At 38.7% G+C, this 27,266-nt stretch overlaps 2 protein-coding genes across 5 annotated transcripts; both read left to right on the top strand.

Moving 5' to 3' along the window:
* The first annotated feature begins 1,443 nt into the window (after window positions 1–1,443).
* On the top strand, window positions 1,444–6,128 carry LOC124306041 (facilitated trehalose transporter Tret1-2 homolog). Of its 4 annotated transcripts, none has more exons than XM_046766155.1 (5): window positions 1,444–1,982; window positions 3,749–4,028; window positions 4,143–4,551; window positions 4,649–4,889; window positions 5,246–6,128. In XM_046766155.1, the coding sequence occupies exons 2-5, from the start codon at window positions 3,754–3,756 to the stop codon at window positions 5,659–5,661; spliced, it is 1,341 nt and encodes a 446-aa protein (XP_046622111.1). In that variant the 5' UTR covers window positions 1,444–1,982; window positions 3,749–3,753; the 3' UTR covers window positions 5,662–6,128. The 4 variants fall into 4 exon arrangements, with proteins under 4 accessions (XP_046622111.1, XP_046622112.1, XP_046622109.1 ...); XM_046766156.1 differs by lacking the exon at window positions 1,444–1,982 and adding an exon at window positions 3,353–3,437; XM_046766153.1 differs by lacking the exon at window positions 1,444–1,982 and adding an exon at window positions 3,353–3,468.
* A 6,811-nt stretch (window positions 6,129–12,939) lies between these two features.
* Window positions 12,940–25,945, top strand: LOC124304763 (uncharacterized). The gene is made up of 12 exons (XM_046763378.1): window positions 12,940–13,884; window positions 14,591–14,757; window positions 15,022–15,301; window positions 15,390–15,798; window positions 15,918–16,158; window positions 16,609–16,979; window positions 18,533–18,623; window positions 23,595–23,726; window positions 24,104–24,383; window positions 24,511–24,919; window positions 25,080–25,281; window positions 25,375–25,945. Exons 2-12 carry the CDS (start codon window positions 14,712–14,714, stop codon window positions 25,764–25,766), a joined length of 2,853 nt encoding a protein of 950 aa, XP_046619334.1. The 5' UTR covers window positions 12,940–13,884; window positions 14,591–14,711; the 3' UTR covers window positions 25,767–25,945.
* Window positions 25,946–27,266: the final 1,321 nt, after the last annotated feature.

The following is a 27,266-nucleotide window of genomic DNA, read 5'->3' as shown; positions in this document are numbered from 1 at the left end:
CAAGTTTCATACAAAGATTTGAATTCGCCCAGTCGTTTTCTGCATTGCAGGTGCTGCTCTGTCATATTTGTGAATTGCACGGTTTGACCTACAAAAATGAACGGTCGATGAGAGGAATCATTGCTCTATTTGCGTTGTATCCGAATGTACTGGATTATAAATCTTAACACGCACGATAAATGTTTCTTATATTTTTGACGTCATACCGGCGCATGGCGCGCACATCCTACAGCAGACAAATTGCAGTATCTGGTTAAGTAGTTACATGCAAGACGGAGGAGAATAGGATATTTACGAAGGCATTTCACGTACCTGCCTACCTGCGAGACAAGACCTTCGGGCATACATCAGGGATTCGTTTTGCGTCCCATAAATTTTACAATATAGGAACGTGTACATGAAACGAAAAGAGTACGATTGTACAACGCGAAAAACCACATAGAAGCACCACGCCTCTCAATTCGATTCCTGTTTCTTCATAAATTACTAAAATATTAACACTCACGATTTTGTTTTGCCAGTATTCAAGACGTTACAATAAAAATAGCTAGACATGATCAAACGCTATTATTCAAGCTTTAATTAAACCAGTGGTGAGCGGTTATTCAGACCTATGTGGTTGTTTTTTTATTCGTTAATCGCTCGTAAATGTTTACTATGGTACGAGTATTAGTAATTCGTCGTGCGTGGCTGGGATAACCGTTTATAGATACCTTCGATACTCACAATCGGCATTGTTAATCATGATAAAGAAAATAACGTGCAATAATTAAATAATATAGACCGTCAATTGCGTTGAAATTAATAGACAAGAATTGTGTGAATCATTAATTTTGCGTTTATTTCTGTTGATTATTCAAATATTTTAAAAATAGTCAGTAAACAAAGTTTGTTAGATCTTGCTTGTGGTTTAACGAAAAACTTGTTCCATCTGCAGCTTTTAAAAAATTTCAATTAGTACCTTTATTGACTGTTGCAGTTTAACGAAAATCTAACGACCAAACGCGCTGGTCCCGAATAAAATCGTAAATTAAAATAATCCATCCGTAAATAATCACTTGCGGTTGTCAAGCGGAATTAAAGCAGAACAAACATTACCTGTGCGGTGCAGGTTTAACCTGATATTCGCGGGGTTTCGTTTCCACGCAAGGTGTATTGGAATTGGGTACCTTGCAAAAGTGGGTAAGCGGTCTATAAATAGCATTCGTGTGCTGCCAATTGCGGCTTAGAAATGGTGTGTACAGTAATTGAGTAAATATGTATACTGTATAGACCTGAAAATTATGTTTGAACAATAATTCCGTACAGACTTTCATTAAATAATTCATTCAGTTTGCTCCGTATAGCATCACGTATTATACTTATTTAGATACGTGTGCCGCATCATACCCAGTATTTTTTTTTTTTTTTTGTTTTTTGAGATTTCCAAGACGGAATCGATCGTATTACTCAGATGTGGTGTGCAAAGATACATCGTACAACACGCGAACGACGAGAGCGACCACTTGAGTGAGAATGGCACTTTGGTTTAATCTGCATCAATACGGGCTATAGAGTAAGTGACCAACGGGAATTAGCGAATGAGGAGACCATTAGCCAATCTGCTTGATTGAAATTGACACTAGTCATGGGCGAGTTAATATTTTTTTGTGATTTTAGATATTCTTGCGAACAGTGTACATTGACTGAGCCGTAAGAGAATTTCGGAAATGGATTACAGGTTACGACCAAAAGTTGAAAGTGTGAAAATTTAACAAGGTCTGCGTTTCGTTGGTCGTAATTGCATGTTGCAAGCTGGCGGAAAAAAATAATAGTATACAATTCGAATTTTGAAGTACATATTCAGATTCCTGATTAGCGATTTAAAAGCCTTCAGATACCATATTAAATGAAAAGACGATGATTTTTTTTTCTGTGTTTTGAACCACTGTAAGGGATCCACCATTACAAGTTTTGGAAGTCTGACTTTGGATTCGTTATCGGTAAGCCAAAAAACCTCTGCCTACTAATTTCTGCTGAAATCCGAATAATATTACCCAGATTTTTTTACCACCGTATTGGCTTCGCTATTTTGGATTTCGTAAATCTGACCTCAGATTTGTGATCAGCCACCCAACGAACCTTCGAGTAACAATTTTCATAAAAATCCAGATGTTTTTAGTTTTTTTCAGCATATTGAATACGCCAAATTTAAATTTAAAAAAACCGCTTTGATTCACCCCAATGTCATGAAAATCCGGTAACTCGATCTCGAGATATTGTCGAACAAAAACATTAATCACATACACACACTCACTCATAAATTCTTCTTTTCTGAAAACAGAAAACGGAAAGTTAAATGTGAACGGCGTACTTGGTAGAGTCTTCGCTACAAGCTGATCAAAAATTGATTGATTAACTTGTATGATTGCATGACAAATCCACGATTAAAGTATTAAGATAAAATAATAACGAAAACACCTGTATTCTTCAAATTTCTGTCACTTCCTAAATATATGCCATTCCTAGCGATGCTACGGCGTTTACTGGCTGTCATGTGATAGAAAGTCTAAGAAAATCATAAACAGAACAATTCTAAAATCGACGAATGCAATGAAAATTGTCGTCGCAATACCAACAGAGCTTCTTATAACCATTCCTTTCAAGAGCTTGAGAAATTTTTTTACGCATGTCGAAATGTTACTACAAAATTTTTGGAAGATTGAATTTGCGGTTAAGACCCGAATCAATTGCCTTCGAAAAAACCCATAAATTATCACGAAGCAATTTCTATAGGGATTTTGATATTCTACCTTACCTCACTGATCAATTGCACATCCGAAATCGTGGAAGCCGCACGCATTGCATGCGGGAAATAATTGTGCTTGTACGGACGCGATTTGGATCATGGACAATTAAATTTTAGGAGCAGTGAAAGTCCACTTAGAATTCTCGAATTGGCAATCAAGATCGTCGGTGCACAATTTACATCCTAATCTCACTTTGTCTTCGATACACAAGCATACGTACAACGATTTTGAAAGTAAAATTCTGACGGATACCACTAACCGATGAGGTCACATTTTCCAACTTTACACTTCCAATGAATCGGGTCAGGGTTCAAGAGAATGTTGTCGCCTGCAGAGTCAGTTTCAGTCGAGGATCAGTCTAGTGTGAGCAGAGCTTCAAGGAACAAAGTGGTAAAGCTGGATCTTGGCTATGGTCTGGGATTAGTTGTCGATCGATTAGAGCTATCGTTATCAGTACTTCTGATCGATCTTCATCCTTAACCACCTATGTGATAAAAGGGATTGGTGAATTTTTAAGGGGTTTAATCCGCTATGCTCGGTTAGATATTTCAACGATAACAATTGCTTCGCCGCGTTTAGTGATCTTTGGCTCGTGTTCAAGTCCACCGCTCGTGTTCGTGTCCATAAAAAAATATGGAAAAGTCAAAGGTAATGACGCAATCAGTTGCCGGGTTCGCAGGTGAGAGCCAATGTCTATCCTGGAATTGATGTATGCTTTTCTGCAAAAGTAACGTAAAATTGTCAAATAATGTCACGCAATCTTTGGAGGGTGTTGATGTATGCATTGCTTGGGAACATCGCTCTCGATCAATAGATGGTAGTCAGTAAGTGCGATTTTTAAAAACCAAGAGATCGCGTGTACGACGATACTTTGTTTTTGAAAAAGAACAAGACGCTATTCGAGCATCTATCTTTCATGTAAGTTCATCACGCCGGAATTTACCATGTGCGTTTTCCAGCAACCATGTCCGTGGCATGCGCCGGTTTTCATTTCGGATGGTCCGCTCCTTCGCTGCCAAAGCTTTTGGACGAGGATTCCAACGTTACCGTGACATCGGATGAAAGTTCATGGATCGTGAGTTTCTTTACATTTGGATGTGTATTCGGTCCACTCATCGGAGCTGCAGTGGTGGACAAATGGGGCAGAAAGTGGTCCCTACTTTTCACGGTTCTGCCTTACCTCAGTTCTTGCATCCTGATTGGATTCGCGCCGAGTTTTTGGTGGTTTGCCATAGCAAGGTGCTGTAGTTCTTCTGCATCTCCATTTAACCCGCAATCACCAGGTTTTCAAACAACTCACGAGCCGGAAATTTTCTGTTCACATCTTTGCCGCGCCTTTCTCTCCTCCTAAAGGTTCATCGCCGGTCTTGGTTCTGGCATCACCTACACCGTGGCACCGATGTACTTGGGAGAGATTGCGGACGACAGGATTCGGGGCGCGCTGGGTGCCATGATAAACCATATGCTGAACGCCGGTATTTTGTTGACCTACTGTGTCGGGCCGTGGGTCAGCCCCGTGGCTCTAGCTGGCATGGGAGCAGCGTTTCCACTCCTGTTTGGTCTGATGTTCTTCTGGATGCCAGAGTCACCGTACTTCTTGGTAATGAAGGGAAAGATGGATCGCGCTGAGAAAAGTTTGCTCTGGTTCAGAGGGACGAGTAACGTGATCGAGGAGCTCAAGCAGGTTCAAGAGAATGTAGAGTTCGATCAAAAAAATGCTGGTACAGTTAAGGAGCTGGTTATGATACCTGGAAATCGCAAGGTTCGTACTATGCGCCGTTTTATTGTTGCGCCAACCTCTCAATTTCCAACTTCTAGTTTGAAAAACGTGAATACACTTTACAAATCCACTTGGCCAGGCTTTGATCATCGTCATCGGGTTGATGATAGCCCAACAGTTCAGCGGTATTGGGGCTGTGCTCGCCTACAGTGGCCTCATATTCGAAGCATCGGGATCCAGCCTGGATTCAAGTATTTCCGTAATCATTATTGGCGTGGTTCAAGTCCTCAGTGGAGTGCTCACCATATTCACTGTTGACCTGGCAGGACGAAAGCCATTGTTGTTGATTTCCGCCTGTGGTTCGATCCTGTTTCTCGGAGGTAGGATATCAACTTTCATCACAAACTTTGCCAAAAAATTATCGCGATATTTTGACCCATTCAGTTATTCGCTCTTAGCTGGCCTCACGTCAGCTTATCTTTATGATATATGGTTACTTCGATATCTCAACCGATAGATTATCGATACGGTAGTGTTGATTACACTAATCTGTTACGCACATTCGTCCTTCGGTATATGCACATTTCATAATACGATCAAACGACACGATAGCACGACACTCACCACCAGTGATAAGAACAATAAGACCAACCCAATAGCGATTCTGAATATAATTATAGTATGTTTGATCTTGTCAATGAAATTGAGATAATGAAAAATCGTTCTTAATCCACAGGAGAAGCATTGTACTTCCAGCTCCAAGCGGTCGATGTCGATGTCAGTTCGATCTCTTGGCTTCCGGTTACCGCTATCGTTGGTTACATAATCGTGTACACGATAGGACTAGGATGTCTTCCTTACGTCGTACTTTCGGAAATATTTCCATGCAACGTTAAAGCGTTGGCGACTATGGTTACCTCGATATTCGGGGCTCTTGGTGGAATGGCCGTTGCCAAGCTCTACCAAGTCGTCGCTGACGAGTACGGAATCCACGCTTCGTTCTGGGGATTCGCTGCGATAACCGTATTTTCGATGATATTCATTTACTTCGTCATCCCCGAGACCAAGCAGAGGTCTCTGCGCGATATACAAGAGGAGTTCCACAAGACTACGGAGTTTAAAACGGTGTCAGACAAGTCGCTGGATCCTTGATCACTATCTTGAACCTGCGACGATACTTAATAAGCATGGTAAAATTATCAGAGGTGTACTTACGAAAAGGATAGTCACGATGAGGTGACAATGTTCAATTCCTGATGTACAGTTCTGATCGTAGAGCCACCGTAAGAGGCTCTCCACCACTATTAATTGATCGCTTCGGCTAATATTTTCCAAGGATCTTCTTACATTTACTTGTTTATTATTAATCCATTAGGCAATTTACTCAATGCAATAGAGAAATGATTTTCTTGAAAACTGAACGAGGTTGTTTACACAGAACCTTTTTCTTCTCACAAAGATAACGTGCAATAAGCCATTGGGACGAATTTGGGTATCGAACAAATCGGTATATCTCAGGATCGATAACCATATTTCTGTGTAGTTGTAAGTTTCTCCTAAAACTCAATTATACGAGCATAAGTTAATATGCAGATGTAATTAAACAAACATTATTTATAGTCCCAGGTTTCCCTTTTCGATTATAAAATTCCACTCTTCAATCGCCGAATATCATTAATTTTTAAACTACAAAAATTTTACAAATATGTACAGTAATGTTCATTAATGCCTAATTAGGCATCCGGGCTAACTTGTTTTCCGAAGTGAGAGATTGGGAGTCATTATTACATAATTAGCATAGAATCGAACTCGCGTTTCGTGTCGGACTGAAAACAAGTCAGCTCAAAGCCCAAGGCATTAATGAACATTACTGTATCTAGTATAATTAGTAATACAGTTGCGATCATACTAGGATCGATGTGCGAGTATCGCATATTTTTTTCACGTGGCTGAGAGACATTTTCACTGTACGGTCATAGTAATACAGACTATAAGTTTGTTAGTTTTGATAGTAAATCTCCTTCTATGTACCGTTCATCTTCCGGCATTCAACACCATAGTATTTTGACCGATGAATTAAATTGTATTGCGGATCATCTGCGGTATTCGTGTCAGAAAACAAAATACCGCTTTTTTTACGTTCAAATCCAAATAATTCAAATGCAAGTATCCCCGCATACCGTAAAAATCGAAAAGTAACTAGTGATCGGAATAATTGCTTTACCCAAGCTACAGCGTTCCACTCAGATCTTCCGTGAAAGGTATACGTCTCAAACAAGTCTCGTCGGACAGTTTACCTGAACCGTACAAAGAGAAGAAGAAGGAGTGAGTCATTGCTCTTCTGTTTCCCAGATCAATTTCCTATTTTATTCTACGATGCGGCAAGTACACTTTTGGGACTGATTTAAGTACTCGAGAAAAATTGTTATTACGCTACTTGGCATAATTCTGGCTTAGGGGAAGGTGAGGTAAGACGGGACAGACGTCACAGCACGCAAGACAATGCACTAATCACGAAAGCGTAAGTGACATTTAGTGTCTTTCACGGACCGCAACCAATGACCGCAACCAAAAGCTTTCACTGCTGCAGAAAAAACCGATAATTCGTCGTTTTTCTTATAATGATCCCTCTAAATAGTTTATGTGACATTGATATAACATTTTAACATAATAATTTGAAAACAGGTGTTATTTTCAGCAGAAATTAGTGCACCAGTAGATGAGAGCATGGGTTTTAAATTTCACTGCTTGTATTTCTGTCACAATTTTGGTTTTTATTTTTAAGTAACTACCGGGGCAAGAGGGGGCAATGCTATAAACGGTATCCCATCTTGCTCCATACCATATTTTTCTATGTTCTAAATTTTTATACTGATCTTTATAATGGCTTTACCTTGCCCATCCACTTCTGAAAAATGTATTCTGATATACGTTCTACCCGCTGTCTTTTAGATATCATCTTAGAAATTTGCATCCAAAATGAATTCCAGTATTTCAGTTATTACCATTGGATTAGTCCAGTTTCTCAGTAATGGGTCGAACATCTTTATCGGCGACTTGCAATAGGACGAAGACCATCACTGTCGGTTACCGTCTGTGGCTCAGTCATATTTTTTTAGATAAGGTACAATTTATTTTATCAACGTGTAACAATATCAACGTATAACATGATGCCGATAACACACCCACAAATTTGACTTCGGAACCGATAAAATTGTTTTTTTAATTACATAAGTGGTTCTCTACCTCCAGCTGCTGGCAATGGGAATGGTCATAAAACTTTATCAAGTTTTTGCAAATACTTACAACATTCACCACCTGGTCCATATTTTTGGAAATAATCATGAAATTCATTCTACCACAGATTGCAATGCAGTGATTCTTGTGTAATACGTAAAATGAAGTCAAGGGTGGCATGGCAAAACAGTGTCAGTGCCATCGTTATGATTTTTCAAAATTCCACAAGAACTGCCCCAAATTTGATGGATTAATTTGTTAAAAAAATCGAAAAGTATTTCTTAGAGCCAGTGTTATAAGCCCGCGGTTCGGGCCAACTTTTTTTTAGCTTTGGATACTGATTGAAAACACAACTGCGATATTAAATTTACAAAACAGATATGAATTAAAAGCTTGAACATTAACGAATAAGATCTAGTTATAGATTTTCAAAGTCTTAGAAATTTTTGAATATTACGGGGCAAAATGGTGGGCTGTAGAGGGGTTGAAAACGGTGTAAGTGCCAAAACGAACGTAATTTTGTAACGAAATCGTGAAATTTTAGTGAGAAACAGTGGAACAGTACAGTAACTCAATTTTGTTGAAGTAGATCTTGATAGAACCCTCTGACTTACGGAGGCATGAAGGGAAGCATATCGGCGAGGTCGCTTTTTTTCAGTCGTAAGGTCAAGTGATTTTGCGAACTTTGAACTAAGACCTACAGCAGTTCAAGACTGATCGCCGAGAAAGACCAATACGTATTCTTAATCAGCATCCAAAGTAAAAAAAAAAAGTTAACACGAACTGCGAACTTACACTGGCACTGTGTGAGGTATCGGAATATGAAGAGGAGAAAGAGAGAGAGAGAGAGAGAGAGAGACGATGAAACCCAGGTTACAAATAAAATTAGCTAACTACGGTAAAGTCAGCGATGATCAAGGCAGTCGCTCTGGATCCTCCGGTCAGGAAGATTCAAGGTTTGCATCGCCTCATCAAATCCAGTTGCTCGCAAAAATTTTACACGAGGTCAGAGTCTTTTATTTCACCAATTAGGCTGGAGGCTGCAACTGTGCTCATGATGTCGGACCTGGAGAGATTCGCGATTCAGTTTCAACCCCGGCCTGCTGAACCACGAGAGGATAAGTCACCGAAGAAGTTCCACCCCTCTGTCTCTCTCCACGGGACCTGGTCATAATCATCGGTGGTTTAACCCAAGGCAAGCTGGTGTCTCGCAATAATCCTCGTAGACTAACGCACGTGACTGTAAATAACTAATTTGGATCTCCTAAACAAACAATTTGAACGAATGCACAACGTGCAAAAGTGTCGGCTGCCACTCGATGTAAAACGTTGGACCAATGCATAGTATGTATATATGGATAAATGTGTTCTCTGTTTTTTTACGCGGTCATTTTGACCCCAAATTTTTCTTTGTACTGAAATAACGCTGGGCGGTACGGTCAACTTGAAGCACGTTTTCCTACGGTTACATTTTTTGTTTTTGCAAATCTGACTGCACAGGCTTAAAGTTTAATCAATTCATCACAAAACCGTATCTCTAGCTTTTTTTCGAAACTTTCACAGCTGCTCATATATTCATAACTGAATATCACCTATATATGCAATCAACGGATGTGCAGACGAAGGGTTAATAGTATGTGTAATAACTCCGTCACGAAGGCATTAGTATCAACAGCTAATAACCTCCGAAATTTCGGTCTCTATCCCGATCAGTAAAACAAAGTAAGCATAAAGTAAATCTTACAGCACGGAAAAAATCGATTTTCGCGAATCATTCTCCCGAAAATAGCTTGCTATATTACCTCGGGGTTTGGCCATTTGAAAGAGCTTGAAAAAATCCAAGGAGTACTTTTTGATTATCATTTTAAAGTAACCAATGAAATTTCGGGACAGTTTCTTGCTCTGTTGGTAAATGATAATGATGGCACTTACACCGTTATGCCGTATCAACTATTTGTAACTTGCCGAAAAAATATTTTACATATATGTGAATTTTCGTTAATTTTTCAAAAAAAACAAAGGAGTTTTTGATACTTGGGCACTTGGATCGTTTTACCGTGCCACCCTTCAAGTGTGGGCGACAACGAAATTCAAAAGGGAGCTCTGGCTTCTTCTCTACTTCCACGACGTTTCTTTGTCACAAAGTTCTCCACTTAATATATCTTATACTCAACATAACATAAGAATGCTTTATCAAAATATTTTAATATGTAAAAAATTAGTTGTTGTCTTCGGCATTAATGACCTTATTAAATACATAAACACGCCGTTAAACCGAAATACGTACAAGCTATTCGTCGGAACGATGTGTGTTGAATTGATCGATCACGGTGCCATTCTCGCCTTTCAATCTCATCTCAAAGTGTTTACTCAAAGTCTTGGAATTTCTAATTCTATCGATGTTGCCAATGAATATAGACAAAATTACTCCCATTTCGACACAACCTATAAACACGACATCTGAATAAAAAAGGTTGCATACCTATACATACAAAGTCTGAGTGACTATCGCCTGGTTCCCGATTGTGACGATCGTTGGATAAATCGTGACATATTCAATCGACTGGGATCATATATCATTCGTTGTACTGTCTGGGTTCTGTAAAGGCAGTCGCTACAATAATCGTTTCTTACAGAGGTCGAATTTTATAACAATCTCAAGATGTAAGAGCTTTGTTACGGTTGATTGTCGATCGAGACACAATACAGTTGTAATACAGTATTTGACCTGTTGAAGAATCACTGCCTTTGATTATGTATCTAATCATTGGAACTCTTGATCGTAAATATAATTTAGTCTCAGGTTTAAGACTATACTTAGGTACGTACATTGTCGTAATAATTGTCTCTGATCAATCCTGAGATAAAACCGTAATCGTACGAAATGATAAAAAATTAAATAATGCCAATTGGAAAAAAAATAATGAAGTCGCCCACACGCACGATAAATCTGGAAGTCTGAAAAAGTCATTAAGCCTAACTGCAACAAGAGTCAAGTCAGGTTGTTGTCGGACAATGACTGACTACCAAGCTGTCTAAAAATGATAATACCCCGCTTATTCCGGGGAGTTTTGAAAATTGTCCAAGAGTTGCTTTGACATACCGACGAAAGTCACAAAATAAGATTTGCGAAATATAGAAATTTAACAACAATATATTCAAAACGGAGATAATAATTTTTGCGAAAGAACATCGCGAATCGCAAAGTTGTTATGTGTCATGACAATTACAATAAAAATTCACGAACAGATAAAATCTTTTCATCACCTATTGATTCAATCAAATCAGTCAATTTGATCCAAAAAAAAAAAAAATTCAATTCTTGCAGACGGCCAGAAGAGTGAAGAAAACCTGAAAAGTAAGTACGACCAACTTGTTTTCTGTCTGAAATAAAAATGCGACTTCGATTCTATGCGGATTGTGCTACCATAGTCATTGTCACATAATTTGTATAGAATTGAACTCGTAGCTTGTTTCGGACCTAAAAAAAATTAGCTGAAAGATTGAGGTATTTATGCATTTCACTGTACCTGCTACTTGATTTTAACTCCAACCATCTGGCAATTGAATAACGTATCAAGCCAATCCTTCATCGGATAGACGAGCAGATTAAAGTGCGATTATCGTCGTCAATATGTGCAATAAGCTCGATAGTATTTTTTTCAGATGTAATACCAGTATTCAATACTAGCTTGAAATGAAATCTTACATAACATAGGAAAATGGAATCAATGTACGAGATTTATGTGCCACAAGATTCATTCCCACGGTTTGAAATTCTTCAGCACATTCAACAAACAGCCTAGTTTGTCTAGCTAATTACGCGTGCTTGAAAAATTTCTACCATTATTGGTCAACTGCATTTCCAAACTTGGAATTTCCCGATGCATCATAGATATGAATTTTATAATGATATTAGCGTCAGACTTGCGGCTATAATATTAATCAGACAGCTTTCGTTGATGTCTGTATATAAAAAATAATCTTCGATCAGATTCTCAACATGGTACATCCATTTTTTTATATCATTTTTTACGTTCGCCGTGTTATCAGTCATCTCAACGATACCGAAACACGCGATCCCAGTCATAAACAACGATATTACTGACTGCAATTTGATCTTTTCTTTGTCTGATACGATTGTCTCCTCTTTGGTTGTTAAAAGATTTATAATCATCTTCTCGATCTTGTTCTTTAGGTTTTTCGTAAACGTTTCGATGTATAACGGTACGTATTATCTCGATGCGTTCAGTGCGCATACATGCTTGGATCGACGATTATAACCCGTCTGTGAATCTTAAATCTGTATTTCGAATGTTTAACATCACGACCGATCCCCTGAACTTTCCACAATTATAAATTACATTCGGATTCTTCTCGGCGCCTATCGTCCGAATATTTTCGCAATTCATCTTTTACCTTTCGTCTTGTACTGGTCAAGTTTTCAATTCCAAAATTTCAAACTGCCTAAATATCCACTAAACATATGGAATTAATATTTTAAACAGAAAAAAATACAGGGCGATCCATTCGATGAAGTTTATCGATATACGCTAGGATTCGACGTTTTGAGCTCGGTCACTTTCATGACCCCCTGCAAGATCGTGGATAAGAGGGTGAGAGTTATTCACTTTGGATTTATGCTTATAGAGTAGGATCAAGATCGGCAGTCGCCGATCGTACCAAGTTCATTAAAAATAAAATGAACGTCTTCCGTTCTTCTGAGTGTTCTTGACTGGTACGATAGGGAAGTGTAATAATTGGAAGCAATTGTAAGGCTTGTTAAATTACGATTATCCTAAGGTAATCATCGATTGGCTAACTCGATAAAACGTCACTACCTATTTTAGGTCAGATGATCTACATTTATCGGCAAGCACGTGTTGCACGAACGCTCTGATCTTGAAGTTGTACTTCGGCCATTGATCAAAGGCATACGTAGTACTTCATGGCATTAGTCTCTCTTTATGACACTTTTTCTTTTTACAGCTGAGGCTCTTTACTTCTGATTAAGTGGCGATATATTTGACGTCAATAAAACTGCAGCTGTACGATGGGTCTGCAAAAACCATGTTATCAATTTAAGCGGTTGTACCGTAATGTAGACTTAGGTTGTATAACACTTCATCCTAACAGAACCGGAGGTCAGTTGCCAAGCGAACTAAGGTAAGTGTATCAATTATTGACACGCTTAGACCCAATGATTGACACTTTTAATTTCCAAGATTATAAATTGACGACACAAATTGTGAATTTCTCGATGGCTAAAACCAATTGCTGGTGGGTTAGACACTGCAAATTTATTTTTTTAGTAATTTTAGAACTCAGGATCGAACAGATAAAACCAGAAAGGTCAATAACTGGTACGCCTGCCTTACAGCATGATTTACAGGCATCATCGAAGATGAAATCTGAAATCGAAGTCTCTGACCGTTCGTGGAAACTGACTTTTGTTACGATAATTATGATTTTTTTCTCAGTGTGCGAATAGGATACAGCATTCGCAATCTGATCACTCCAATTATTTGACAGGCTTCTATAAATAGTACCGTACTTGTGTCATTGTGATGAAAAATGACACTTTGAATTACGACACTCAAAAGAGAGAATCGCGTTACACGACAGCGAGGGTTACGTTAATCGCAAAACTAGCGATTAAATACACTTTTCGTATCAGGATGTTGCGCAACTCGACGCAACCCTTCGTTCGATATCACTTTTTGTCAAGTGGATTAATTCCATTTCTCGATTTGTAGTAAGATACGTACACTATATTCTAGCTCTGTGTAATACCCAATGGCTGATGAGCGTATTGAGTTAGGTAACCGTTTTAAGCTAGACGTGGAACTAAAACTTGAAGTGTCTGATCGTCAAGATTTGCTTGCAGTACAGACTGCAATGAATCCATATCTTATCGGTAAAAAAGTACAAATCCACCCAGAAAAGGCGACCATCGCAGATTGCGCATTCATTCGACTGCGTGAACTCGGGATGTTCAGACCGTCGAGATTTTCTCATATCCGCATGTGAATGTCGTTCCAAATTCACCTAAACACAGTAAAAATCGGAAATATGTTTTGTTCTACGACCGGGAGTTGCTTAGTGAAATTAAGTTGTCACCATTAAAATGACTACCAGGTATAAAATACGCTTTCAAAAGTAAAATTCAACGATATCTGAATAGCGTTCAATATTAACATTTTTTTATTTGAGACACATCAATGAAACTCTACAATTTTTCAATTTACACAATAAATCTTCCTAATACAAATAGTTTTCACCTAATTTGAATCAACTGTTTTTCACAATGTGTCCAGATGTTATTCAAAATCATGTCAAAAGTGATGTTATTCAAAGAGCTCCTTGTCCCTTGTACAATTCTTGTCACGCCATTTTTTTTTTTTTTCAATTTCACGGTTATCGGAGGAGGGCAGAGAACACAACTTGATATAGCAATTGCTATCCGATACGTTATCACTGAATTGTGCCAATAATTCGCAATCGACAATTAATTTAAATTCACAAAGTTTGCGCGAAAATTGTCAATTGCCAATTACCGGCACAATTAGGTAGTAAATTGTCGGATCGTGATTTCCGTGGATATTTTTAAGACTACAATTGCATTGCAAAAATCTCTTTGAAAAACGCGACTATTTGAAGTTTTTTAAATGATTTCTGTAGACGTGTCAAACATAATTGATTGAAACTGGGTGAAAACCATTCTTTGGTAATGAGGTTGACTTTCAGGCAAATCAAAATATTATAGAGTTTCATCGATATGTCCCCTTAATCAGAGACTATTACTTCGTTCATCCAAAAAGCTCTTGTTTTCTTTCTACCTTAGAATCAACCTTTGAAATCAAGGTGAACTACGATCTTCAGTTGCCATATCAGCAGTCTCCGGCCAACCCTCGTATACCGGTGATCTTAATTGCGCAATAGTTTTCGTTGAACAAACAGTAACCATGAAGAGCACCAAGACCTCTCCACAAATATTGGCTGCCATAACAAGTGAGATAAAAATAATTTATTTTATACGTTCTATAAAATACCTATATCCTTAAATTTTTTACTCCGAGGATTGCCGTCCTCTATATTAGTTCACACACGCAAAGAATTCCCATTGAAATATTCAACCGCCTCGTCGCAATTATTGTCGCATACGAAATCTTTCGTTTCGTAAGCCGATTAGTTCCAGCTTCCAACCGTTCGCTCGTTTCAGACACAATTATTCATATACTAATCAACGTCTACCTTATCTCTTTGCGATTACAGGCTCACTGATCCTGGTATCGGTCGGGTTTCACACCGGATGGTCATCACCATCTTTGGCCAAATTGCAAGCCGAGGACTCGGACATCGAGATCACATCTGACCAAGGATCATGGATCGCTAGTTTTATGTACGTCGGTAGCATCTTTGGATCGGTCGTTGGCGTTCCAATAGTGGACAGGTGGGGTAGGAAAATGTCGCTTCTGGTAACCTCGGCGCCCTTGTTCATCGCGTGTCTGCTGATTGCTTTCGCAACGAATTACTTGTGGCTGTACGTCGCTCGGTAAGTATTCTGAAAGTAAAAAAAAATACAAATTGTTCTCGATCGGTTAAACCGCACGTACCTACTCACGTCTGATTCTTCTACGTAGGTCCATCGCCGGTTTCGGCGTCGGGATAATCTTCACAGCTATTCCTATGTACATGGGTGAGATCGCCGAGGACAGGGTGCGCGGGGGTTTCGGAATTCTGATAACCGTAATGCAGAATACCGGCTCCCTCGTGGCGTACGCGATTGGTCCCTGGGTCAACAGAACCACCCTCGCAGCAGCTGGAGCTGTTATACCGATTCTTTACGTCGTGACTTTTGTCTGGATACCCGAGTCTCCGTATTACTATGCCATAAAAAATAGCCCCTTCAGAACCGAAAAGAGTCTGATTTGGCTCAGAGGAACCCCCGACATTCTCGAGGAAGCTAGAAGTATTGAAAAAAACGTATCGATCGAGAGTAACAGCGTGAGGACCATGCTGGAACTGTTCACCGTCAGGAGCAATCGAAAGGTCGGTTATTCTCGCACAAATCTGTGCGCGCGTTTGACGGCTTGGTGTTGCAAAGCGACTAACATTAAGTGTCTGGGAAAAAATTTTGACAATTAATTTCACATTTTTTTAACACGCAGGCGATGGGTATCGTCATTGGGTTGCTGACTTTTCAACAGTTTTCTGGTATAACAGCAATATTGGCTTACTCAACCATCATCTTCGATGAAGTTGATTCCGGGATCAGTTCCAGCGTCTCCGTCATCATAACGGGGGTCGTTCAACTTGTGTTTGGCGTTTTGGCATTATTTTTAACGGATAAAACAGGGAGAAAACCTTTGCTCATCACCTCCATGTCACTCTGCTCAGTTTTTTTATTGGGTGAGTCAATATAAGTGAAGGTATCTTCTTATCTGTAGACGGAGGTTCTATCGATTTCAAAGAGTTTCCACAGTATTTCTTCAGTACTAGTAATACCAGTCGTTCTTTCGAATTCTCGATGGGCTTTATTCGAATGTGCGAAGCCCAAGCACAGCTTGCGGAGAGTAAAAATTATTGGTGAAACTCGAAGTTATCCTCTCATTCATTCATCAATAGGATTTTTCTCCATTACATTCGTTACATAAATTTCACTCCATTCAACACATTATTACACCAGTGCGATGCGCATTATTTTGAAATGTTTTTGAATCGCGATAAGTGTCAGCCCTCGAGTCCTTTATCACCTATTAAGATCTTAATCAGCATGCCGGAATTGATACGTCCATTCCATATTCGATATCTGCACGTCTTAGTGATATTCCATACTCACTGACCTTCCTTTCCTTGCAGCTGAGGCCTTGTACTTTCAACTTCAAGCTGCCGGTTCTGACCTCACGGGAGTTTCATGGCTTCCGGTCGTAGCAATGGTTGGCTATTTAATCGGCTACGCGATTGGATTAGGAACCGTTCCAATGGCAGTGAGCACAGAATTTTTTCCGTGCGAGGTGAAAGCTTTCGCAATCACCATCGGTGCCATCTACCTCTGTGTGGCGGGAATTTGCGTTACGAAATTCTACCAAGTCATAATGGATTCTTATGGTATACACATAGCGTTTTACGTTTTCGCAGCTTGCTCCGCTGTAGCTGTAATTTTCACGGTGCTAATGATTCCTGAAACAAAAGGACGTTCGCTCAGCGAAATTCAAGATGAACTTCGACGATAATCTAAATTAGTCCCTCTTTAAATCGTATTTCCGACCCTCTCCCTCTTTCCATCTGGTACGAACAGTTAATAGGAGTGCTGTTTACACCGATGGCCTTCACGTCACTATATTAATTCCACTTTGTCTAAGGTATTGTACTTGTATTAATATCTTTCAATTTGGAGGGAAAGATAAAGGTGATATTGTGTCATATCGTGGTTTTAAGAATGTCCGATTCTTGCGATACCGTGATTTTATAAATTCTCGCGGTATTTCTAGTAGATTTTATGTTTTACCCACCTTTATGATACTGAAACGAATTTTCGATGTATGGTATCCGGCGTTATGAGAAACGCACTGTGCCACATATGAAAACTATCTCATTACCCTTAAATTTATGAAATACGAAAGACTTTCTATAAATTAAATTAAGTACCTTGCAATGGTTCTATAACTAACGGTAATTGTTTAAGGAGCCGTACGTGTATCGAATAAAATTTTAAGCAAACAAATTTCGCATTAAAGCTAGCACCAAACCAAGCGATCTACACAAACTGATTTTTCACCTGTTCCAAAAATTTTCAGATAACAACGTGCGCGCAAACCTTGTAGCAATATAAAATCGTTACAAATTGATCCCGATTTTTATTTTATCGTTGTATAAGGAATCTCATCAATCTAAATTATGTAAGTTTTCCAAGTGTTGAAATTACGAAGGTTTCGAGATTGCAGCTGCGAAGTTCTTGAACATAAATAGACCTGAAGTTACACGGCCGCACAGATTAAAAATGAATTTATCTATGACCCACTGTCATGTGACTATGAAATCTAGTTTTCAACTCTGGTGTCAGGAAGTCGAAAAAATCTGATAGGACGTCACGACGCGCGACGACTCGAAACAACGCGGCGAACAAACTGGAATTTGTTACGTCCCGACGTCAATTTATAAAAACTCTTATTTTAATTAAAACAATCGAGCGTTATTCTCTAGCCACTTAAGTGACATTTATCGCACCATACATTATTTCATTCTTATATTCCCATACCAAAGATTTCCACCCCTAGCCTTCTAGAAAAAGTCGCGTACGGTCCAAGGCATTAGGTTTTATAAAATATCAGATTAACCGGTATCAAGATCTGATTGTGAGCTAAGAAACGCTGAACTGAACGTAAGGAAACTCAACATAAGAAATTTCTCTCTTTTTAAGCTGAATATCTCATCAACAATTAGGATGAATCGCTCACATTATATACATAAAATTAAAATAGGTTACTTACAATTAGTAAACAGTAATATACGAAATGTGTGAAAATTACATTAAGATAAGACGTGCTAATATTTTTACACTTGAGTCGCACTCCAGAGTAACGCTGACCATCTAAAGCGGCACCAGGAGATACATCTTAGTTGCAGCTGCAGACTCTCGGACTCTCAGGCCCAAGAAGCCACGTCTCTCACATTTGTTAATTAAGTCGCGAGGTGCGTGAACGTAAGCCCGAGTTTAGCCCTTCCGAGCAAAAGTAGTTCTGGAAAGTATTATATATAAAACTACGTTAATCTACAAAAAGAGACACCATGTTATAATAACCGACCAAGTGTAGAATTAATAATCGTTCAGCTTAGATGTTTCTTGATAACGATTATATATCCACTAAATATCAGTAAGATAAATACAACACTTGCCGAAGAGCTGGCTGTATTTCAATATTAATTCGCTGTCGACGTTATCTTCATTTATATTCTCACGGAGAACCATTGTAGTCCTTTTATTTGATTAAAATTCGTTTGTTATCATTCATTTTTCATAACCAACTCGTTTGAAGAATGTATATTAACTCTTGCCAGATTAATGCATTTTTAACCATTTATTTTAAACGATCGCCTATCCTACATCATTATTATAATTTAGCCTCAATCGTTTAAACAACTATCACCGTCTCACCCCCACGTAACAAATTATTCGCCGCAAAGTCTGATGAAAATTATCTCGACACTTTCGTGTTCGATTTAGTAAAGCATTTTTTGTTACATATCTTGGAACGTTGCGTCATCGAGATTTTTCCTAAATGTCAGCATTTCTCTCTTATTCGACCATCATCTTTGACAATGTTGATTTCGGTATTAGGGCCAGTATTGCCATTACGCAGGTCTGCTAGAAAAAAACTGCACAGATTTTTTTATACTGTTTTTTATAGATTTTTGCGCACTGAAACCGGAAGTAATGGTCAAAAAATTTCATCACGTCAGGTATTTTCTTGAACTCGTGTTTGTAGTTTCATTTAGAGTGAAACTCTCGTTTAACTCAAAGTTTGGTATCCTATTCTTGCTTCTAAAAATTCTATGTAAAACTGATTTCTTACTTTCATTTAATATGTATCAGAGTGAGACTCGAGAATAAATACGCTCAGGCACAAGATTGACGATAATAGTAGATTTTAATTATTCAAAATTAATCTTGACTGATCCAGCTTGACATTTGTTTATAAAATGATTAAGTTTAATCATTCGGGGTGAAAGTCCAGGTTCAGGTACATCAACATCTACCGTGGTAATAGGAGGAGGGGGATCTCTTGATCTATGCAATCTTTCGTCTGCTGATACTATTTGCCTATCCTTTGACAAAACTTTGCCGAAATATCACGCGGCGTCAGTAATAGCCTGAAATATACTGTAAGGCCGGGAATAAGACAAGCGTAAAGGTGTGATAGAATTGAATTAAGATTAATTTTTATTCACAACTGCCGCGAGCTTTTTACCATAACTTGATTTTCGTACCGCCACACTCGGCCGTTCCCACGGTTATCAGATTTGCGACAAGGACACGTATTAGCACAACAACCGAGGACATTCGTTCGTCCTTCTATATTCGCAAATCAGACTCTTAGACGCTTCGTTGCTTGTCATTGCCGTGTTCGACTCGTAGCTGAGGCATCTCATGGCTTCCACATGCAGCGGTGATTGGATGATTTTATCGACTAGACTATTGGATTAGAAATCGTTCCAATGGCGATGTTCGTCGAAATATTTCCACGAAAAAAACATAATTTTTAACCTAACCTGTAGGAATCGAACAGATCGCGTAATGATCATTCGAACAGTTTTCTGATCACTCTTTTGTCAGGTACAATATGCATGTGTCTTGTGGTGTTACGGAGTTACGCAACTTTTCTTGATCAATGGAATTCATCGGTGCTCGTTAAAACGAAAACGTAGGTACGTCCGATTTTAAAAATGATTTGGAACAATGTTCAACGACCATGAACAATCTGACGGAACTTTTGCTGTTCTCTAATTACCTATAACCAAAAAAACTTGCGAAACGAATCGTGTAATACCTATTTTTTTTGTACTTGCGCGTGAGTGAAATCGCAAACCTACATGCTGACTTGTTCGTTGTGCAAAACGTAATACTGTTGGAATAATAACCTATGAGCTGGAATAAATTACATTGTTATATGTAGCTTGCAAAATGTGAGATGCAAATCGATAAACGATTATAAAACAATTATCGAGCTATTGTTCACGCTGATTTCTAACCTTACGTAGCTACGATGTAGGTACCGCATTTTCATTGCCAACATTTCTTGATGTTCGATCTTTGAGATACATCGATATGATCTTCGAATTTAAGCCCATAAGTAGGTATTGCCTCATTTCCCAAACAGATATGTGACGTTAGAATAATTATAATATTAATGAATACGAATCACTTTTCGACAAGTCATTGTGATTCTGTAAGTTGAACGACCTCGTTAGACTTCTGACGACTATTCTACTTGGGAAATCCAAGTGTATCAGAGAATGGAATACTTATCAAACGTGGTTTTACACTGATTCTTTAAATAGGTTGCGATAACGCGTGCAATAGCTGCAAATTTTATTACATCGATGCTGTGAGTTTAAATCGTTTCATGTTTTTTTTTCTCGCTCATCTTGCTGTTATGCCATTTTCGTTCCGCACAACGGCTTGCCGGGTTACCGAATATCACATTAGCAACGAATCAAGAAAGACAAGCGTTATCTCCACTTCCCATAGTCGGCAGTTACCTTGCATCAGATCTTGCAATATTTCCAGCTTCACCTTCGAAAGACTAGAAGATCCACAGTGTTGATAGAAATATCATAAACAGGTTAACGGAATTTCATCGACATTGAAACCTAATTCTAAATGTCAGCAATAAAATGAATTCATGCAAGATCTATCTCTGTGTATAAAATATAACCCCATATATTGTTTATTAAAATAATTTAAAAGATGGTCTTACCTTAAAATGAAAGTTTATGACAAACTGAGATCTTTCGCAGACAAATCGAAAACACTTTCACACTGATTGTGAGCGATCAGATGCTTCAAGATTGACCAATTTTAAACGGCTATATTTCGCAGACGACGAATTTCCTGCAAAGAATTTAAAAAAAAACGTGAATAAAAATCACATTATTAGTCTACAAGCTGGTTAGTCTAGGGTCCACTGTACGTTTCTTGGCTGTGAAAAGCAGGTTTCTTGATGGAGTATTTTTCTACAATCCAAGGACCCAATACAGACTATATAATGTCATTCAACTAAACTTTAACGCTTTCAAATTATGTAGAATACAAGACAGCTTCGGTCTTCTACAGTTTCGCTAGAGCGGTACGATGATAATGATCACTGTGTTCTTTATTGCCGCCTAGATCGAGAGTGCGGTAAATTTACTTCCAAACATATGGTGCGCCATCACTTGAGAAAGTTTAAAACGGATTGCAATCGGGCATTACTGTGAGATATTACAGCCCCCGAGTAGCTCACGTGAGTATGATTTAAAATCTGTGCAAAAATAGATTACGACTAAAAATTCACGCGCGTGAAAGTTTGATCGGCATGGAAAATATCGGAGGGCTGTAACTGAAATAAAAACCTTTCATTTGTTAACCGTGGTTTTGAAATCTAGACGTACAAACCGTCCTTGCAGGAATTCTCGAATTTAATGGAACGATGAAAGTGCACGAATACCAAAATTCACCTTCGACTGAATATTGCAGCTAATCGTTTCGTTCCTATGTTTTTTGAGTGTGCAACTTTTGTGAATGACATTTGAAACTTGTTGACATTGCTCGAGCATTAATTGCTGCAGCTGGAGATTTACAAGGAAGTAAGTTGATTCCTCCGTCTTTCAACTTTTCCTGGTTCTCACGGTAAACGACTCGTACGAAATAGAGAACATCAATTTTTCTCACTTCTGCATAAAATGTATCTGTAAGAGCATTCGTATAATTGGCAGAGTATAATCAGTAGGCGATAGAATAATTTAAACTCAACCTGCCGGACTGAAGTTTCGTCGATAAAATTTGATATTCATGGAACTGGGATTCAATTGTTGACAGTAAAGCCCACCGTACAGCCAATACAAAGCTCACTCACTATTGCATATTCACTGTTACATATTTCGTCTATGTACAGATGTTCGTTTCAATCAGTGCAGGGTGAAGATAATGAGATTCTTCAAAGGCCTGAAACGAGTTTTTCTAGCTTGCACGCATAGTGCAGTTGGGCTGTAGAGGCTTCGATTAATTACAATGTTTGTTATGCGAATGTTTCAGTTACGCGCTTCGTTGTTTGCATGCGGTATAAGAGCCGGTTTTTCAAACTGCTAATCATTGAAGTGAAAATTACAGTCGTATAACATCACAGTGATTTCTCGCATAAAACGATTTAGCATTCGGTAGATTTTTACACACTTTTACATGTGTAATTTGAATTGAGCAGATTTCCGGGAGGACATCTCTCACAAGAGGTCTATCTGATTGAGCTCAGAGCTACGGTATAAAGAGCCGGTTCTTCAATTTGCCGATCATTCGAGTAACTTACCAAAACCTTTATAGCTTACCGGTAATCCCTTGTAAACGACACAAGGCTACACGGATTTTGTGTCTGAAATTTGTGTACGTGATTATTATAAGGTTTAGGTGTACTAAACAAAGGTAAATTAGTATTTGTAGAAAAAGTTTGCTCTTACAGCGAAGAGAATGTTATTTGAAAACTTTTGAAAAACCTACAATTTCAAGCTCTCAAGATTTTCATTGACGATTCGTAAGCGGTTTTGTGAATAATTTTCTCGATGATCCAACAGGTAGTCCAGCCTTGACCTTAGAGTCTGATAATTTTGCAAAGAATTCTCTCAAATGGTTATCGAAACTATAAATCGTTATTATGTCTTCCAAGACTACAAAGGCAAATTTTAACGGAAGTGTATTTATTTTTTCATTGTTTTGAAATCATGACAAATAAAAATATGATGAACTAAACCCAGACCCACGAATTAAACTTCTTTTTGTTGACCGGTACAATTTAGCAAAGCTGGAAACATCCGCAATCTCTATTTTTACAACTCTAGTTAAGACGATTACCCTCCTGATTAGAACTTCGTCCGATCGCCCCATTACCGCATTATATCAGATACATACATTGGGTACAGAAGGCAAGAGACATTAAAATCAATAAATCAGACAACGAACAAAGAATTACGGGGCCTTATCAATGGGTCCGAAATTCCCTTAGTTACGTGTAACAAGTACCACAGAGATCAAAAGCACGAATGTAGACTTTCGTGAATTATTACATTTACGTTGAATACATTTATTTTTTCTTCAGCTCTCCGCGTATTTTCTGCAATCGATTTCCGGCACCAAATGGATTCATCAAGATCTCAAGACAATGGATTTCTGAAACCAAAAATTATACAGAAATCGAAAAGTGCCCGTCAAATCTTCGCAGCCGTATCTGGTGAGATGAAGATCCTCGCGTGATCCATTACGTAACATAAAAATGACAAGTAAATCTTATCGGCCGAGTTTACCCGACAGTCGTTCAAACGTTATCGTAACATATCCAACTATCGTTTCACATACCTAGCACCTTAATATCAAAGATAGTTAACTGATTACCGCGCACAACGAAGAGAAGAAAAAAAAAAGCCTTGATGGTATTCATGATCGTGATACAATGATATCATAGGTTTTATAGTACGCACCTGGTAATCTCAGCGCGTTGAAAATTATTAGGGTTTTGCCAAGTGAATCAGGCAATATGTTTACACTCCAGCTTACAACTTTCTATGATCTTCTGTAATTAACAGCACACCATATCTTTTTTGTACCCAGCTACTCTGATCTTGATTTCAAGTGGATTTCACATAGGATGGGCGTCTCCGTCTTTGGCAAAGCTGCAAGCTAAAGACTCTGACATCTTCGTCACGTCGACCCAAGGTTCTTGGATCGCTAGTTTTCTTCTAATGGGTAGTATCTTCGGTACGATACTTGCTCTCTTGGTGGTCGACAGATGGGGCAGAAAAACGCTACTGCTTTTGATGTCAATCCCTTTATTCGTTTCGTGCGTACTGATCGCTCTCGCACAAACCTACTGGTGGTTTTACCTGGCACGGTAAGATTTACAAGTTTTTTCATTCCCTATTCCCACTGTCTTCATTTGGTGCATCTAGATCCATTTCAATTTAACGCTTCGAAGAACCGTGTGAATCAACGTACATGATCTGCTTATCTACGTTCAGGTTCACCGCTGGCATTGGCAATGGTGCTATTTTCACTGGCATGCCAATTTACGTAAGTGAAATTGCTGAAGACAGGATGCGCGGAGCGTTTGGGATCCTGGCTACAGTTATGATGAATTTAGGAACCCTCGTGTCATACGGAATTGGTCCTTGGGTGAGCCGAGCTACTCTTGCAATGGTTGGAGCTATCGTTCCCGTTGTCTACGCCTTGACGTTTATCTGGATGCCCGAAACGCCGTACTACTTCGCGATGAAGAGTGTTCACAAAAAGAGCGTTAAGAGTCTAAGATGGCTGAGAGAGATATCCGACGTTACCGAAGAGGTGAAAAAAATTCGTATTAACGTGACGTTGAAGCGAAAGGATGTCAGATCGATAACGGAGCTGTGCACAGTCAAGGGTAATCAAAAAGTAGGTAGTCTGAATTATATCCGCTCATCTTATCAGTAACAACTCTACAGCTGATCCCAAGGCTTATTGGCATGTCCATTACGTACCGAATCTCAACGCTGGTACAGAGCTATTCGTTGATATTTACAGGCATTAGTCATCATGATTGGGCTGCCAACAGGCTTCCGGAATCACAGCAATTTCAGCTTACTCGACGATCATCTTCAACCAGGTGGACTCTGGGCTAAGTACCGGCGTTTTCATAATCATATTGGGAATCGTTAAGCTGACAATTGCCGCCATGGTGATCTTCTTGGCTGACGTGGCAGGAAGAAGACGTTTGCTTCTTGCGTCCATATCGCTGAGCACACTCTTCTTATTCGGTAAGGAAATTTAGCTGTCCAGCGATGCTGTATGTTGTACTCTTTACGTGACAGAGCCGTCCTTGACCGTGTGTTGTATTATCTGCCGAACAGCCGAAGCTGTCTACTTTCATCTGCAAGCCAACGGTACCGATTTGACATCAGTCTCGTGGCTTCCACTGGTGGCAATGATTGCATTTCTGATCAGCTACACATCGGGCATGGGAACTATACCGATGGTCACAGCCGCCGAAATATTTCCCTGCGAAGTCAAAGCCTTAGCCATGACTGCCGCTGTTACCTACATGTGTGCGGCTGGAATTTGCGTCACTAAATTGTACCAAATCGTTTCGGACGCTTACGGCATTCACGTGGCATTGTATATCTTCACAGTCTGTAGCACGGCGTCAACGGCTTTCATATTCCTTGTCGTTCCCGAGACGAAAAGGCGTTCGCTAAATGAGATTCAAGACGAACTTCACGGCGTCACGAAACCAATGTTGTGAATTATAATATTATTCACACGTATAATTTCGACTGAAACTTGTTAAGAAAACGAGCGATGGTGTTGAATCTAATTGCGGAAGAACGTGAGAAAAGTGGACGAAACTTTACCTCAGTGGTCATGGCCGGTAGCTTTTACGTTGTTGGTATTAAGACCGTCACAAAAACCATTTCTTGTACCGGTAAAGAAAATGAAGCTTTTTGAACTCGATTCTCGCGTACTACGTGTATTATTATTTGTTATGTATTGTATGAGCTGATGCCAAATAATTTTATTTCAATATGTGATATGTATACTTATACAATGTACTGTATATATTATGCACATATAAAGAGAAACGGATCTGACCCGATTTCACTATTAACCTACATTTCTAAGAATATTATCAATACGATTTACTGGATTGAAATTATTCAAAATATTTTTACGTCGTGCAGTTAACTCGTAACTTATCAAGACTGTCATACTTATTGATATGAATGAAATGGATGATGTTCCAAATCGACAGTCAATGCAAATTAGACCTCACCACAACCCATAAATTCATTCGTTCGTAACCGATGACCAGCCACTTACGATCGGTAAGGACGAATGAAAGGTGGTTAGCTTACGTTATCTAGAAAGGTCCTGCAATCGGTAATTCATAAGACATTGAGAGATACCTCAGTAATTGGAACCACGAATTTTTGAATCTGAATTTGAATCTAAAAATAAATAGATCATAAGTAAATCATAATAATAGAGATCGAATTTCTATGCGTCTATAATATCTAACAAACGTATGTACCCTTAAATTATTTCACTTTTCACTCCCGTTACCGTATCCTAGATGCAAATCGGTGTTGAATTCAACATTGCGACTATCAAATGTATAAGAAGTACGCATCTGTAATAATAAGTACATACATAGGAACAGCTTTGGGGTATTTCAAATGCCAATCATGTATGTTATGGACAAATGAGAACCACAAATATTCCAAATTTATGAGGTAGATGAGAACCTGTGAAATAAGAAATAAAAGTGAATTGTTCTGATTTTGGTGACTCACCTATTCAGCATCTTATAATTAAATTCGTTTTTTCGACTTGCAAAAATTCTCCAATAATGTTATTGCGTCATAGCTTATAGAATTCGATAATATATTGACATATCAAGCGTATCATCTTGCTACTCACTTACAGACTTCTTGTCGCGAATCATTTCGATCGTTAACATTTCGCGACCAGGATTTCAGGGTTTTTACTGCGAAAAATTTGAAATTTTCAACATTCTATCTCTGCTGTTCTCTTCTGAAACGGCATGGATCATACAGCTTTGTGAACCAATTATCCGGAAAATATCTAAAATTAAATAACAAGTCTTCTGTTTCCCACATTAGTAGGGAAGACCGAGGAGAGTTGTGACAGAGGTGATTCGTGACAAAGCCGATTTATCTGAATTCTCGACAGTTAGCGGGAATTCGGAGAGAATCCCCGAATTATTTGATGAACTGCAAATTGC

Source organism: Neodiprion virginianus, chromosome 5 (genome assembly GCF_021901495.1).
Source record: "Neodiprion virginianus isolate iyNeoVirg1 chromosome 5, iyNeoVirg1.1, whole genome shotgun sequence".
Classification (NCBI taxonomy): Eukaryota; Metazoa; Arthropoda; class Insecta; order Hymenoptera; family Diprionidae; genus Neodiprion; species Neodiprion virginianus.
The sequence above is the reverse complement of the archived record's forward strand: the minus strand, read 5'-3'. Positions and strand labels throughout refer to the sequence as shown.